This window comes from Leptosomus discolor, chromosome 9 (assembly GCF_034619465.1).
Source record: "Leptosomus discolor isolate bLepDis1 chromosome 9, bLepDis1.hap2, whole genome shotgun sequence".
Taxonomy (NCBI): domain Eukaryota; kingdom Metazoa; phylum Chordata; class Aves; order Leptosomiformes; family Leptosomidae; genus Leptosomus; species Leptosomus discolor.
In genome coordinates, this window is record NC_141399.1 from 11,437,631 (window position 1) to 11,454,924 (window position 17,294).

The 17,294-nt window shown below is 43.8% G+C and overlaps 1 protein-coding gene across 2 annotated transcripts in view; it reads left to right on the forward strand.

The window, feature by feature from the left end:
- GRIP2 (glutamate receptor interacting protein 2) overlaps positions 1–17,294 on the forward strand; it is a 301,834-nt gene that overhangs the window by 149,594 nt on the left and 134,946 nt on the right. The window contains exon 1 of one of the 2 annotated variants that reach the window (XM_086469675.1): positions 3,360–3,510. The exons of the other annotated variant lie outside the window; for it this stretch is intronic. Within the exon in view, the coding sequence (XP_086325801.1) occupies positions 3,360–3,510 (151 nt within the window). Of the gene's footprint in view, positions 1–3,359; positions 3,511–17,294 lie in introns of those variants that run through there. 2 annotated transcript variants of the gene reach the window in all.

Genomic DNA, 17,294 nt, shown 5'->3' on the forward strand with positions numbered 1-17,294 from the left:
TCTTGCATTTTATAGTGCCCAGCCAGACCCTGTTTTAAGAATGTGGACACCAGCCTCTCTGCTGCAGGCAGCAGCAGCAGCTCTACAGGCGTTTGCACACCAAGGCAGACAGTGACATTGCATCAAAGACTATTTTTCCTTATCTGTGTGTTTGATGGGCCACATGATGCTGCGGCAGGTGGGAAAATGGAGAATGGGCTGAGTGCAAGTAGCATCTGCGGTCATGAGGACCTGCGAGTTGTGCCTTTCGTCCTGAGAGCTCATCTCAGCAAAATGCTTTGTTGCTTCATACTCTTGCTTTCCTAGTGCTTGCTGTATTGCTGCAGCTCCCTAAAATGTTAATTAAATGAGAAAGGGATCACCCTCAGATGACCCTCTATAGAGTTGCTTGCTGGATTGAGAGTCTGGGCTGAAGTACAGACCCCAAATCATCTTTTTTTTTATCAGAGGAGTGGTAATGGTGACTCAGTATGGATGACAACTTGAATTGGTTATGTCAGCTCTAACTAATGACACTGAAGACCAATAAAGTGACTCTTAAATTGGTTTGGCATTATTAGTTTCATTATTAATTATGTAGACATGACAGCAGTATTAGTGCTAGTATTAACCATCAAAATAAAATGGAATTGTACTCATAAATCTCACTGAGGAATATGTGGAGGATTACAGCCATTCTCCACAGAAAAGGAGAGGATAATGGAGTGAGTCTGGGGTAGGAGTGAGATGGAGGTGGGGTAGAGATACCAGTATGCTGAAGACTGTGCAAAGAAGGAGCCTGAGCAAAGAGGAGGAGGACTAGGGCTAAAGTCTGCCCCTGTCCTGGATGGGTAAGGTTGGGTTCTCCTGCATGTTAGTAGGAATTATGGACCCCAGCACCCTTGAGTCCTGCTGCCTGCATAGTCCTTGCTGCTTTCCTTTGGGACTCTGCTGACGGCTTGGTATCTAATCTGGGAACTGCTGCAAAGGTTTCTCCATTGTGCGAGGCTGGGACAAGCACCCTGCCCATCTCCCAGGGCGCTTGTGAAAGTCTTAACTCCTGTCAAGAGCACAGGGATTGCAAATGGCCGAGACCACTGCAAACTGGGACGAGCACTTGCCAGGAGCAGGGTCTGATTTGGATGCTGCCCAGGGACAGGAGGGGATGTCAGTCCTGCCCTGGAGGGGAGGCAGGGAGCTTCTTGCTCAGCAGAAGAGCTGCCTTTGCTCCTGGGTAGCTGAGCCACCTCTGACTGTGGTAAACTGCAGAGATGAGGCAGTGCAAATTACCTCCTGCCCCAGAGAAAGGTGGAAGAAGAATAATTATGCCTCAGAGGGATGTGTGGGAACATGTCCTGGGGTGGTACAATTTGCAAAGTGTTGCTTGTCTGGGGCCATGTCTCATTAAAATCTGGGCCTTAATGAGCTGAGAAGACTGCATCTGCCAAAGCTTGCCGTTGGAGTCTGCTCTGCGTCAGTGCTGATGTGGCCACGTCTGGGTGTGAGAGTTCAGGCCTGAAAGGGTAAACTGCGGCTGGCGGTGACTGGCAATGATGGGCTATGCTCTGCCCTGTGCTGGCCTTCACGTGGGGGCGGTGGGTGTGGGTTGTATCTTGCTCAATGGTGAGAGTAATGACTCTATTTATAATGTCTTAAATGAAGTGCATGATAATTTAATTTGCACATCCATTAATACTCTCTACTGCAGGGTTTGTTCTTAATTATATCACTCTAAATGGAGTTCTAGGCGTATTAATGGGCTCTTGGTCCTGCTGCCAGGCACAGCCGTGTCCATCACACATGGTTGCTTGAAAAAGGACCTTTCCATTCCACTAACCCCACTGCCCTGGTTGGAGAGAGCTCCTCCCAGGCTGACAGTCATTGCCCAAAAATCACTTTTCCTTGCTGAAATGGCCAGGAGACAAACATGATGGATATTTCGTTGGCATCAGTGTGGGTGATGGGATGGTGTTGACTATTTCTGCAGGGCCTAAGGGACCTGTAGCCCCAGGGCCAGGAGCTACCTCAGCTCCCAAAGTCTTCTGAGGGAAGCTCATCCTGCGAATAGGAACCAAGCACCCAGATACCTTTGTGGGTTGGCCCAAGTTTGACCTGACTATTAGCAAACTGATGATCTGCCTCTGCTGTTGGTTCCTATGGGTACGAGTGGGTTAATAACCATCTATCTTAAGTCATGTCTCTTGGTCTTGTTTACAGCTGAGAAGCCAGCAGTAAAGGTGTGTGTGTGCCATCTGCCTGACTCCCAGGCAGCCTTTCCCAAGCACATAGGGTTATTTTCCACTTAGCCTCCTGACTCTGAAAAGTGTCATTTGCCAAATAAAATGATTCATTCAAGGAGAGCACTCTTCTTACCCCCACACCCATGACTCTGTTTGCAATGTCAGGATGGCAATAGTGGAAGGTACTCTGAGCTTTCTATCTTTGGAGATTGCTGTGGCTGGGAGATCATGTCAGAGCTTCCCGTACAGGGTTCTGGCAGCCTTCTCAGTGGTTTGGCTGGTGTCTGAGGGCAGCCATGGCCCTGGGTGGACACTTCAGGCTGCATGCTGTTGTCCATTAAAGTCTGTTTAAAAATATCAGAGAGTCATTTAACAACATTTAGTTTAGTCTAAACTCCTGAAATAGGGAGAGAAGCTATTTGCAGAGATGTATTCAGTGGCTGTGCTAAAAATGTCTTGACTAGCCACTTCACCTCGTAGTGCTTCAGTGTCTGCAGGAAACTGGGGGAATTACTTACTACTTTCCAAACATGTTGGTGTGGAAGTGATTGCTGAAAGGTGCTGGATAAATGCGAGTAATTACACAAGTCCAGGAAAGTCAAGGTTCTTTCCTACAGACTGCACAGTTATTTAGCGTTTCTCATAGATACAGATATTTGCTGTCTGCATTAGCTATTTCTAATCTTTGAAATGAAGCCAGAATTCCTTAAGACTCACTGCTTTTTCTGAGCTGATGCTGGCTCTTTTGCCTGAGGAGCAGTTGAAATCTGCCAGAATGCATGTATTGTCAAAAACAGAAATTGAAAACCCTATACAGGATCTGCTGCCCTTGTGAGTTATGAGCTTTCCCAAGTCATCAGGGAGAAGAAATGCCTGCTCTCGTTGTCTGCAAGAGCTGTGGATGGACAGAGGCAAAAGAAATCCTTTTCTCTCCTTCCCCCCTCCCACCACCACCCAAAACTCTCTCTTTGGGTGGAAAGAAGCTTTTGACACAGAGACACGCATGCATACACACACGAGCGCTTTCGTGCCTCCCAGTGACCTGCCTGCTTCTAGCTGTCCCTCCTTCCCAGGGAGCTGGAGCTGCTGAGACACAGGAGTCGGGGAGATCCCGTCCCTTCTCTGTGGCTGTGAATCCAAATGAATAAAGTGAACAAGGTTTTGAAGATCCTTAAGAAGTCATCAAGGAGGAAGAAGAGATGGAGAGAGGAGCTGAGGGTGGAGGAGGAGGGGGAGAGCCAGGAACTCTGTGACCTGGGTGGTTTGTGCCACCTGCACCTCTGTACCGGTGGTAAGGAAACCGAGCTGCTCCTGCTCGCCTGGAGATAACGTGCCTGTTTGATATCCATTGCTTACGTGACAGGAGAGCTTCCTACAGCCAGCTGCTGCTGTTGTGCTTTTCAAGGGCTGAAAAATATTGGTGGGAGAGTTGGTAAGGGCAGGGAACTGTGACTCCTAGATCTTCTTTATAATCCTTTCCTTGCTTGTGAGAGTGACATTTTGCACATCTGTGAAATGAGGACAGCAGAGAATCTTCTTTCTGGTGGGCTGGTGTTCTTAAATTGCAGGGAGAACGTGTAACTCATTGAGACTTTTGTTTGATAATTGTTGTTGCATTTTGAGATATTTAAGACTGGGTGTTTATTATGTATATTTGTGGAACAGAAAAGCGATGGGAAATGGACAAATTTAGGTTGCTATTTTTCTGAGGGATGTTTTTATCTGCAAAAGTGTGCTATGGCCAAAGTTGGTCTGAACCTAGGTCCGTTATATCCATCCTTATCTTCCAAGCAAACTATGCTGTGGCTGTAATATTGAAAATTATTCTGGTTTAGTCTATCTATAAAAAAGCCAAACAAGAGAAGCCTAGAATGTGAAAAAGGGGCATTTAGAGCATTCACTGACGTGTCCCCAGCAGGTCTGAACTCTGTGCCACTAGCTGCAACCTAGCAGAGGAAAACATGAAGGGCTGTGCACTTGGCCATCAGGCTCAGCTTCCCTCATTCTGCATTGCCAGCGTCCAAGGGATATGAAGCGCTTACGAAACTACACATAAGATGAAGCTATGCTCATGTCTAATGTAGGTCACTGTTCTTTTTGCTGTCACAATCAGTAGTTTGTTTGCAATAGTATTGTTGCAGTTTTTTAACATTTTATGGACTCGCTCTTTTTCTTTCTCACCCACCTAATTCTGTTGAGCTGCTTTTCTGACCCTGTCCCGGAACATCCGATGGCCCCATTCTTACAGGACTCTGGGCAGCCGGATGGCTTAATTTACAGCTGGAGACCTGGGGCACAGAGGTGTTATTGGACTTGCCCAGGATCACACAGATTGGGGCAGGGCCTTTGAGCTTGAGGCCCAAGCTAGTACTGTGATAAGCAGCACTAGTGACTATCCTGCTGTTGGCTTCAACTTTTACAAAAAATGTTTTCTGCTGAAAATCTGTGTTGCAAAGGTGGTTCAGATCAAATGGGTGAGTAGTAGAAAGCCAACAAATTCTGAGGTGAAGGTGACGTGTACAGTTCAGGCTGTCCCTTTGTGCTTTCATGTGTAATGCCTTCTTTAATTATACCATGGCAATCAGGAGATCATACCCTAGCACATTTTGCCATCTTTCACTGTGACCTGGATCAGGCCTAAAGGCAGCCAGCTCAGAGGGCGTTTAACTGGGCTGCCCATAACCCCAGTGGGATTGAGCTACCAGGGGATTCTTTAGCAACCTCTTTCTTGGGTCCTTCTGAGGTCTCTCTTCTTTCAGCCATAAGCTATGGTGAGAACAGGATATCCTTCCTAACTGAGTCATCTTTGCTTGTAGGATTTGATTTGATTTCATTTACTCAACTATTAATTCATTCTTTCTGCTTCCAGTTGCTCACAATTCCTCCTGTCTTACGTCCTCAGGTAGTTCAAGAGGCTGAGATGTGTTTTTGCCACTGTTTTTCCAGTGAAATGAACTAAAATATTTTTGCTTAAACTTTTCATTATATTTCTTACATCATCTTTTGTTAGAAATTGATCAACAGATAAGAAAGGAAATTCAAAACTGAAAATATTTAGGTATAAGAAAACAAGGAGGCAGTGGAAAATGATAGCTAGCTATCAGTTAACAGTTACTGCCATTGTTAACCCTGTGTGGTTTTTACTTTATCTTTGTAATAGGCAGTTGAGAAGGTTCACGCCTAGCCCTGAGCCTTCCTGCTGCCTGGGAACATGGTCCCATCAGGGTTGAGTTTTTCATTCAGTCCACACCCTTCTAACCATCTGCTAAGCTTTTAGGTGATGACCTGAGAGACTGAGTGCTTTGGTTATTCTTTATTTGTTTGGTTATTCTTTTTATCAAAATAATGACACATCTTTTGAACCTGTAGTTAATGCCAACTTGTATGGTCTCAGCTGGATGTGCAGAGTGGACCTCTCCCTCTGAGCTATGTGTTCAGGCTGCTTAACAGGGAAAGGAGAGGAAATGGTGCCTCTCAACCCAAAAGAGGAGTCTCAGACCCGTGGGATGAATTCTCTGGAGAGCCTGTTCCTCTCTGTTGACTGTAAGGGAAGTGACTGGCTAAGATGCAGATGTGTCTCGTGGGCTGACTTCTGTGTGGCTTGTACGGTTTTTTGACATGACTGTGTGACAATCTAAGAAAGTTTTGGCTTCGCTGCCTGGTTATGCTTTAGGTGAAGAGCCCTTCTTTCACAGTCTCTGCTACTCTGTAACAGTTTGTTAGTCTGAGGCTTTGTAAAAAGCTGAACCGATGGCTTTTTTTTCCTAAATGCAAGATAGGTAGTGGGTTAACGCCCCTTCTGCCATCTAGACAACAGTGATAGAGATGAATTGCTAGGAAGAAAAAAAGCACCTGTTAAGGCAAATGGGGAGAAAAATAGTGCATTCCTGCAGTCAGATTCTCTGCTGGCATTTATTCTAGCTAGTTATATCTCCACAATAAAATGTAAATGAATGCAATCATTTATTTTGCAGCCTGGAGGCCTGGTGGTATGAAAAGATAAGAGAGCATTTTCCATTGTTTATATGGTGGAGGTGGCTCTGCTGTGTCTGCTACTGTCTCTCTGATACCTTGGCAGCATCTAAATGTTGCCTTTATTATTAAAAACACATATATGGGAGTCTAATATCTTAAACAGATTAGCATGGTGTTTACAGAAGCGTCAGCCAGCCCCCACTCCCCGCAGGCTTTTGGCATTCATGTGCCTTCTTCAGGAGCAGTGCACAGAAAGCAGAAATGCTATCAGCTGGCCAAGGATTGGTAAAAAAGCAGTTTGTGCAAAGACACAAGGCGAGGAGCGTAACGTGTGCAGTTGTCACTGGTTGGAGGGATGAGCAGGAGGGATTGGGGGATGCCGGTGAGCTGCACCTCCGGAGGCTGAAGAGAGGGAACAAAGGGAAGGTGAAGAACAATAGGACACAGCAGTGGCATTGGGGTAATCTCTGATCGTATTTAGGCATGTTTAATTGGCCTGTCAGTTTTTCACATCTCATGCATTTTCATAAGGATTCCTCTTTGCCTCTCGTTTTATCTTCTTGTAGCTCCTTGGATTTCCCTGCGGACAGTCTCTCTGAATTTCTTTGTTTTGTCGTTGGTTCCCCCCCCCCATTTCAAAGCAGTGCTGAGTTGCCCAGCTTTGTGGTGTCTAAGCAGAAAGGCAAATTCAGCAAAGGGTCTGTTTGGAAAAATCTCACATTATCCTCAACAGAGGGAGAAATTTGGTGTGGGAGGGGGGGATTGTCAGTGACCTAGATGTGTGTGTCATCTATCACAGCTCTCTTTGCACTGGGCTAGGGCTCTGAATATAAACCCACATCCCAATCACGTGTAATGCTATGGGGAATGAAAATTTATACTGGAGATTTTTTTTTCTCTTGTCCCTCTGAAAGCTGTTCTTCTGATTTTCCACCCAGTATTGGCTACCTTAGAAATACAGAGCTAGTCAACTTCTAGGTTAAATAAATACATTTGAAGGGATGTTGCTCAGCTTTTCGGATCATCTGTGTTAGACTCCTACCCTTCCATTGCTAAGTAATGCCAGACCTAGTTGCTTTATCCTCCCACAAGAAATCCCTCAGGCACATAATTAAAACCAAGCCATCCTTGTAAAGCCACGCAATGAGCTCCCTAGAATTGTTCCTGCATTTCTTGTGGCTTTGAAGTTTTTGCGTGCTGGGGCTTGGAGGGATCTGAGGACCCACAGAGATGCAGCCCTGGCAGGCAAAGGGGATCAGGAGCTGTAGTGATCACTGATGGGCTCCTCTCAGAGGCAGCCTTGTCCCACCTGATCCCTGGGGTGAAGACAAACATCTTCATGTAGATGCCTGGCCCACAGTGGGACCACACCAACAAAAGAGTCTAAAACTACACGGCCAGGCTGTCCAAAGGGTTTGGGTGCTTTAGGTGCTTTCGGGCCTGGTGAAACTTGATAGCCTTTCAGAAGTGTCTCATCATCAGGATTTGGGGGCTGGTGCTCTGGACATCATGGAGCAAAGCTCATGAGAAGCCAGTGGGGTGTCCCAGACCCTGGGCAGGGAAGGAGATGCGAAGACCTGCGGTGGTGGTGGAGGCCAAGTCTTCCCCTTGCTTGCTTTATACCTCATGCCAGCAGAAGAGCAGCTGCTATAAGGCCCTCTGTGTTGTTTTCACATGCCTTTTATGCCTTTTGTGGTGATAGATTGATTTGTGGCAATTTATTGTCCTGCAGAGTTGTCTCCTCTGTTTATATCCCGTGAGTCTTGTTGTACAGCAGTAAATAATTGCAAAGCTGATAGTTTAATTTTCAGCCATAAATTCAGATGCTGGAAAAAGATTTGTGTATTCCTATGCCTCTCTTCCTCTAATGTGGCTGTTCATAGAGCTCCATATACCACCAGGTATGAAAGTATTTGGTAAAAGTGGGGATACCTAAAATAGTGTCTTGAGGAACCTCTAAATAAATGCAGGAGTTGAAGTGATTTGAACAAGGCTGTACATCAGTGAAGGGGAAGAGACAAGAAAGGGGAAAAGATCATTTTGGCACAGTACCAGCACCAGGCTGGGTGTATGCATGCTGCACTATGTGGTCTTGGTCTGGGGATAGTGCTGGAGTACTGCAAGCAGCAGTCAAGCAGCTGAGATTTAACCTGCTGCAGGTCCTGGGACAACTTTGAGACCTGGCACCAAGTGTACTGCTGGTGGTAGCAGTATTGGTGCTGGTGGAAAGAGGAAAACCCAAGAGCGGGAATTACTGTGTGGCTCTGAAGAAGTCAGAGTTAATAGCATTGAGGAAGGGATATTTGTAGATAAAGGCAAAAGGATCCTGAGAAAGGCAACAGGCTGGAGACCCTAATAATCCACTCTCTGCCTGTGCCCTACGGTAGTGAACATAGTGTAAATGAAGCAGTTATTAGCAGTTATGCTCATATCACAAGATATAAACTGGTCCATTGAGCTAGAAAGAGATGCCCTTTTTCAACCTTTCAAAGTGATTTCCCTTGTGGTGACCAGCAGAAGGAGAAAGCTATATTTCCTAAGTGGAGCTTGGTGCCCTTTCAAAGCCCCAGCATCTCCGATCTCCCTCTTTGCTAACGGGGTCGTGGAGCTGCATTATTTATAGCTCCTCTTGGGCATTGCACTTACCCGTCCTGCGGTGGCTGTGGAAAGGGGGTTGCTGGTGTACACTGGAGATTCAAAGGTGGCTAAAAGCTTACAAATGGTTATGGGATCAGTAACTTCCAGCAAAGACAATTGTACAGAGAAAGCTTTTGATCAAACGGAATCAATCCATTGTAACCAAACATAAATTTTGCTGTGAAAATATTCCGTTTCAACATTTTCAGCAATTAAACCCTTCTTCATTCGGACTGTTTGGTGCTAGAAATTAATTAGCTGATAATATCCTCTTTAGAATAAAGACAAATGTTTTCATGTCTTTGCTGAAGGCTAATATTTGCAAAAAAGAAAAAGAAAAGTAGATGAGTTCCTTAAATCTCTGTAATCTTGCCCCAATAAATACTGTTAAGCTTTCCATGAATTTCTGCATGCCTTTTTCTCACCTTTTGGGTAATGCTAAGCGCTAGAGAGTGGCTAAATCAAAACTGCAGTTTCAGCTTTCAGAGGACTGGAGTGATCAGATTCAATCCAGTCCTTCCATCTGGGTGTCACCTGTAATAAATGCCAAGGAAATGGGTAAGAGTGAAGATGTGTAATGGGTCAGATGGTCTTTTTCTTCAAGAGCAAGTATGTGAATGCTGATATGGTTAGAGATGGCATCCACATGTCACTTGCTTTTCAAGTAGTTGCAAAAGCTGGGTAGTTTAGTCCTTTTTGCAGCTGGATCTTGAATTAGTCTGCAGATGAGACAAACACAGGTGAGCCTGGAGGCCGACTGCTTGATTTTCTAGGGAAGCAGAGACACATGCTGAATTAACTTCTCAAAATACTCTGTAGCACTTGCTTTGGCAGCTTTTTTTGCAGTTGAATAATAAAAGTAAGTAAGCAAAGCCAGACACAATAGGAGTTTTAGAAAACTCCAGGCACCATCTTTCCTCTGATCAATCTGAAGCCCAGCCTGTAGGGTGCATCAACACTGACTTTGGAGTGAAGTAATTTCCTGCTCGTTCACCTGATGATGGGACCAATACATTAATAAGGAAATACAAATAGAGAGTGAGAGTTTCTGGCTCCTGACTATAAAATGTAGGTTTTTAGACGTCAACATAAAATAAAAGGTGTAGACTGAATCATAGTCTTTATGAAGGGGTGAGTTTGGCATTGATAGCTGGAGAAATGAACGTGGCAATTCCTGGATGAGGGAAATGTAGGGTATTGGGGGAGAAAAGTGCTTCAGAAACAGGGGTCAGAAATGAAGTCTGAAGAAAGTAGACATGGGAACTGGAGTTCTTAAAGTCTCCCTTGGTCAACAAAAGTAAATATCTCCCTTAGTGGGATGTATGAAATTAATGGTAAGTGCTTTTCAAAATATCACCTGTCAGTGAAATTTCATCCATTTTTTAATTATGCCATTGTGATGATAATTACTACAATTTAGGCATTTCCCAAACAAGTCTCTGGTTAATTATGGGTACAGTCAATTCTTGGAAGAGTGAGCATTGGGCCACCTCTGCGATGGTGCAGTTCTGGATCTGGTAACCATAGGGGTTGGCAAATCTGCACCTACTGTCAAACAGGGTAAGAAAATCAAGCCTTATGTGAATGGAAAAATGCTTAAAGTCAGAAAAATTAATGATGAGTTTTCAGATGGATGTATGCATTTAATTAGGACTGGGCTCAGTTCCCTACTCTGCTGTTGGCTCCCAGTCCAATGCTGGGCAAGCCACTGATGGGTAAGTTTTCTGCCAGAGTAAACTGGTGTGGCTGTTTTGCAGACAGGAAAGCAATGCCAGTTATATGCGGCAGTGGATGTGGTCATTAGACTTGATGGTGGACAAGGATAATTTAACTTGATGTCCTGTGAAAACACAGGACAAAACCTTCACCTGTGTATCCCTAGTAACTTGGAGGCAGACCTTCCAGATTGTTTTCTGGAAGGCAGACATCTGTTTTTGATTTAAGGAGACCAGAACATGGATAAAGTGCTCTTTCCCTAACTAGTTAGTTCTTGTGAGTGAAACACCTTTACTGCTATTGTTTTGGAAAAGGAATCTGTCTGTAACAGTTGAAAAGGGAGAGAATTGTACTTCTCTTGGCCTATTCTTTCTCTGTCTCCTCTACTCAAATTGCACTCAGTGTGATACAGGGACATTTGTACAATGCAGGCAAAATGAGCCCTTGGATGAAGCCTACATAAACAACCATAATATTCGTGCAGTGTTTAATGCTAATAATAAATTTCAATTTCGTGGGTCCTTATGAGCTCTTGAACACTGCTATTGATTAATAATTGTGTAACTTGGAACTTTTAATCTTTTGCTTAAAAAACAAAGTAGTTTTTTGCTGAGTGCTATATCTATAACAGCAAGTCTAACAGCACAAACATGCTGCTTAAAAGGTACATATAGAAACAGTACTGATTCTGCATGATTATTTTCAGTTTCCCAGTATAACTTGTCTAAAGTGAGGCTGTTTAATTTCAAAGCTAAGCTGCACATTGCACTGACCTCAGCTTTTCCTGCCATCCTGTTTGGGGCTGGGGAGGCTGGTGGTGCTCTGTAAGTAACAGCTAGATTTGTGCTCACAGTAAAAGACTGCAGCTGGCACTTAGACTGGGTAAGGAGAACCTACTTAAAAGGGAAATGACTTTTGGCCTTTGGCATGCTAACTTGTCTCGGGCTGTTACTAGCTAATTGCTTCATTAGCACAACGACAATGTAAAATAAAGTGAGCAGACTGCTGGGAGTACATACATGAAGGCATAGCGTGACCCCTGTCTAGGTTGGCATCTGCAGTCAGTGTTTGCAAGAGGCTTTCGTTCTTCTAAGCAAATTGGCAGTCAGAGCAAGTGGCAATACAGCACATGGAGATAAGACTATTTTAATTTCTTGCTTCAGGAGACTCAGCTGTCTCCTTGGAAAGACTGATGTCTTGTCTATGGATTCGCAGATTGAACAAATATACTGAACCATTTAATTATTAAAGAACTGCTTCAGCATTTCCTGGCAAAATAAACTAAGGTCTTAACCTGAATCCCAGCAACAGCGTTGCACCTGCAGGACCCTGTTTCTCACCATGAGCAATAGGCAGTATCACTTTGGTCACTGCCCTTTGGGATATAACAGCTCTCGTAACCCCATTTCCAGATGTATACAATATTTTCTTGTAGTTAAATAGCTGCTGTTCTTTAGTACTATTGCAGCAGCATTTCCAAGTAGGGACCTGGCTTCTCTTACACTTTGTGTTGTACACAAGTAGGGGAAAAAAAGGTGGGCTGAGCATCAAGCACCTGAGCTCTTTGGTTTCCTGTGGATGCTGGCAAGACTGCAGCATCACCACTGAAATACTACCAGGGAAGAATATAAGAATGCTTTTGCACATGAATTGTTGAGATATTCTTGTCAGCTGATAAAATAATTATAGTAGCAGGAGATGTCTAAGTAATACTGATAAGGCTCAAGTTGGAAGCTCAAAAAAGGAACATAGCTGTGAAAGTTCAAATTAGTTGCCTTCTTAGCTTTGGGACATACTCCAAATGCCATTCACTCACTTGACTTGCAGAAAAGTGCCCATAAAATCCTACATATTGGTCCATCCTGCCAGTCTGGGGTGTGAATTATGGAGAGGACAACTGGGAAGATGTCATCAGCACATAGCTTTCACTCCTGGCTTTCATTCATCTTTAAGTCATCTTCCTTGAATTCTAGTCTCGGTCTAATCTAGATAGAAATCATTAGTATCTCAGCAGTTTCGGTTGGAGGTGCAGTCCCTGTGAGTGTTACTTTTTGAACTGTGAGACCGTGGTGCTTACACATGGCTGCACTGACCGTCTCAGCAAATGCAGTGGTGAGAACTGGGCACTTCTCCAAAGAGCCTCTCTCTTGCTGGTTTCTTGCAGCTGATGCTACATAGGGTCGAGGGTCTGGAGAAGTTCTAATTCAGAGAAATAATTGCATATAGCTGAAAATTAAACATGGCATTTCTCATGACATGGCCTTCTGTGAAGCTGGTGAGTTTGTAAAAAGTTGCACAGGATGTTCAGAGCATGTGTCAGAAGTCACCTGTGAATGCAGAAAATAAGAAGGGCTTTCAAAATACTGAGGGTGAAGGTTAATGACTGAAGGCTGTTTATCTACTTAGCTGAACACAGTTTCATGACAGACTGTCACCTTCATAAGTTATTGTCAGGGTAATTAAACCTAATAGTGCCATATCAAACTCTCCCCCGATGTTACTCCAATGGAGGCTGTGACATCTCACAGGGGAAGGCTGTACCCATGTTAATAAGGACCAGGCAAGGTACTTGTAAAGTATAATTTAGACCATTTCCTTTGGGGAATTGTCTACTAATCGAGCATGGTTTCGGTGAAACCGTTCATCGGTCACACTGTCACCAGGATCATTTATTAAGGGTAATCAGTTAAAGCAGTACAGGTGTCAGCGTGGGCAGAGCATCTTTTCCCAACTCTTTGTTATCGACAATGTCAACACATAAGGAGAAACAAGTTTAGCTTGGCTTTGCTGAGCTGTCAATTTGACCCCCCACCCTGAACTAACAGCATTTGTTAGCAGCATATTTGGTTTAACAGGCACTGAGAGGCAATAAACTTGGAGCCTGGGGTCTGTTCAGTTTCTTTGTGGGGGCGTGAGCACCTTCTGACTGCTGGCTGCCCTGGTGCTGTTCTGCTTTACACAGAGGTTTTGGGTACTTCTGTAGGAATTCACGCGTCAGGAAGGAGGCCGTCATCACTAACACACAGCATGCCGTGAGTCTATGTGATATCTGATTTTTGTAGATCAGCTCATCCTAAGTTTGGTTCAAGGCATTACTGTATATTGGATTTGTTGTTTCAGCATTGATTCAACTTGCTTATCTAAGGCAGACTTTTTGTCTCCAAATGCTTTAATGCCATATTTGGCTGATGTTGTTTGCCCTGGTGGCTCTCAAAGAGCTCCCAAACTCTTAGGGGGAGATCTGCTGTTTGCTAATTGCAATGGCTTATCTTAACTTGCACTATGGCATGAATATTTTTGAGAGATACTTTCAGTCAGTTGTTGGCCAGTCTGTTTGATGTATTTTTACAGAGTTTTCCAACAAATTCTGTTTACCAAGGGCAAGATTTTAACAAAGTGCTGTAGTAAGAAGGCAGGTTGTTTCATATCTTTTGTACTGATACGTGGAATCATTCCAATGAGAAGTTACTTATATGCTTTTTATAGAGCAAACCCATCTGTAGTAAACTTTGTTTATTTTGCATTCTTTTTAAGTGGAAGACGTAGCCTGGTTATGCAGTTTAATGTAGTCTATAGTGATGATAAAAAGCCTGTTACCCCGGTATCTGATAATATCTGGTTTTACTTTTTGTAGACAATGTGAAAATATGAAATGAAAAGGAAAAAAAAAGGCTGCCTTTCCATAGACATCTTCTGTTTTCTCCACAGATCCTGTTTTATGGGTCTGCCTACTGACTGTACCTATAGTCATACAGAATTGAAGCATATATAATGTAAGGTTGGAACATCCTTTAAACTAGTGAAGAGAAGATGAAAATAATATGAACAAATTCACAAAGGCATATTATCAGTATTTGTAACATGAATGCATTCAACTATAACTGCACCTGTTAGTAAGGAAATACTGCCTTTTAAAATAAGTTTTAGTACAATGTGTAATTTTTCAGGATATGTATTAGACACACGGGATTTGCGTTATTATTCCTGAGGAAGGAAACAAATTGTTTGGTAACTTCAAGGAAAAAGTGAACTAATTTAGTGTGAGCTCTACTTTGAATAGTTTCTACTCCTTTAATTTTGTTCTGATACGTATTTTTAAATGTTTACATGAATAGAAGACTGTTTTCTTCCATAACACTTCTCCACAGTTTGCTATTACAGAAGAAGCATAATCATTGCCAGACAGATAAACGCAGCAGTACATACATATATTCTGAATGCTATATATTCATTAATCACACGGTGTTTTGCTTTATTTTTCTGAAACGGTGTATTTCTATTTTCATTATCCTCTTGCATTATTTGCAAGGGATTCTATGGCTTGGCAGAGCCACTTCAAATACCAGACATGACAAATGGTAATAGATTTCCTATTATACAAATGCTTTTTTATCCTCTTAGCTTAATTGCTGCATTTCTCACTCCTTCTATTGTGTGCTCTTGATGACCAATGTCCCCACAGTCATTTCCTTAGCTGAAATGAGGATTAGATTTATATGTGGGAGAGCTGAAAACACTCTTGTTTCAGTATCAAAGAGAAACAGCTGTGTTTTGTTTGTGACTGGAATTTCCTCTGAAGTAAAACCAATTGTCTTGGGACATCCAGGCAATTCCCCTGGCTGAAGAAGTTCTCTGAGCCTCTCAGGGGAGGGTAAACTGGATTTTAATATTCAGGTTTATGTCTGAATGTGCTTAAATCCTAATGATGAACCTAGAGAAAAGAGGAAAAAGGCACTGTTCCTCTAGTCTCGTGTGTAGAGTGGTAATTCAGCATCATGAAAGAAGGCAAAATCTGGTGCAAAATGGTATTTTGGTTGGCCAAATGGTATAAATTCCTCTGCTACAGCTCCAGTGAAATTAATTGGAGATCCATGTACTCAGTAGTGGCGAGAGAAGAAAAAGCAACCTGGGCAGAGCAAGCAACTGTGTATGGGGAGCTGGGGATCAGCTCTTAGGCTGTCTCAGAAATAGGATGTTTGAGGCTCTGTGATGTGATCTGATCAGCCCCCTTGAGCTCTCACAGCCATGGCAGAAGCAGGAGGAGAAGCCCTGTTGCCTGGCCCTGTCCCTCAACCCATTGTCAGCCCCACGTGTATGTTTCGCACACAATGAAAACACACTCAGGCTTTTCATCTTCTGTATAAGGCTTTAAATACATACATTACGTCTAAATTTATCTATACTTAATATACATGTACACACCTGCCAGTGCTTTCAAGTCTATATTTTAAAGAAAACAAGATGGAGTCGAGAAGAAAATCTCTCATGCTGTTATGTAAAGATTGATCTCTAAAGCACTGATGGTCTATTGAGTTTTAAGGGTCTGTAACTGGAATTCTTGAATTCAAAATTTGGCGTTAGCTCCTCTGGGATTGCCATTTGTGCTGTGTCGCTAATGCTCCCACACATTCAAAGCAGCTCTCTTTTAGCCTTTTCCTTGCTGGAAAGATTTCTGGGTCAGTCTGTGTTACGTTTTCCTTTGGTTCCAAACATACACCTTTGAGTTTGAATTTACCAAACCGTGCATGTGTCCTTCCAGCCTAAAAAGTGGGAGGGTGACCCTGGTAATTAAGTGCAAAGACTCAGTGGCAGAGAACTGCTGAGATCAGGCACTGAGGTGAATTAGTCGTGTCTCCAAGAGGCCTCCTGAAAAAGATGCAGTATGTTGCTGCCTGCAGCAGTTGGTCTGTGAAAACAGTTTGCAACTTCCTAAGTCATCTGTGGGATCAGCAGAAGTGTTGGCTAGAGAAGGTGCTCAGAGGTTTTGTGTTAGTAAACTCACAAATGTCCATCTGTTGGGAGCAGCCTTTAGCCTTCAGGTATTGACTTAGTAATGGGGACTTCTTCTATAAATCCAGAGTTTCCCCATGGGTTCCTGGAAGGCGCCTTTGGGCTCCCTGGAACCATGGTAACAAGAAGTTGAAAACCCCTTATGCTACCGTCCGAGATCCCATAGAGAGAATATTTTGCTTCTTCAGCTGCTAAAAACCAGTGGGAGAAGGCTCAGCTCAGTAGAAAAGGCCAACCGAAGTGCTAGTCCTGGTGTGATTTAGGTCTAAAAGTCATATGAAAGGGAGTAGTAGCATATTGGTCAGGCAGAGTCCTCAGCAAGTGTCCTTCTCCCAGAAGAGTGTGGGGATGAGCAGGGCTGGGCAAGGAAGGCAGTGAGACCTGATGTGCCATCACAAACCCTTTCCAAGGTCCTTCTACCCAGAGAGAGTTGGAAGAGTCCACATTTCTCTGTGTGATCCTCCCTGACTTGGAAAGTGTGCTGTAAGAAGATGGAGAAGAGCAAAAGGGGTGTTGGGGGCAGAGTGTTCCTTTTTATCCCAGAAAGTAGACCCTTCTGAACATCGCTAGTCCTTCCAGGTGGGTGTGTTTGGGTCTCACCAACAGTCCAACCCACATAGACCTTCTGGTCATGTGGCTGGCAAGAAACCTCCAGTGTCTCCCACAGCATGAGTTCCTGGTGAGGGTTTGTATGGGGTTGACTTCTCATCGAGACCCAGAGCGGTCCTGCCAAGACTGAGGCATCCATTTGTCTTCCCCTAAATTCACTGGTAATTCTGCCCCAACTACGCTTGCTGTTTTCTATTACTCAATAACTCCTGCTGAGAACCAGCTGTATCCTGGGATGCTGCCTGGGGCTGCCTGCTGTCCTCTGCTGTATGCAACAACTTATAAAAACAAAAGCTCTCCAGCAGTTTTGAAGGTGCAGCCCTAAACAGCCCCAAGGCTGCTCCATCC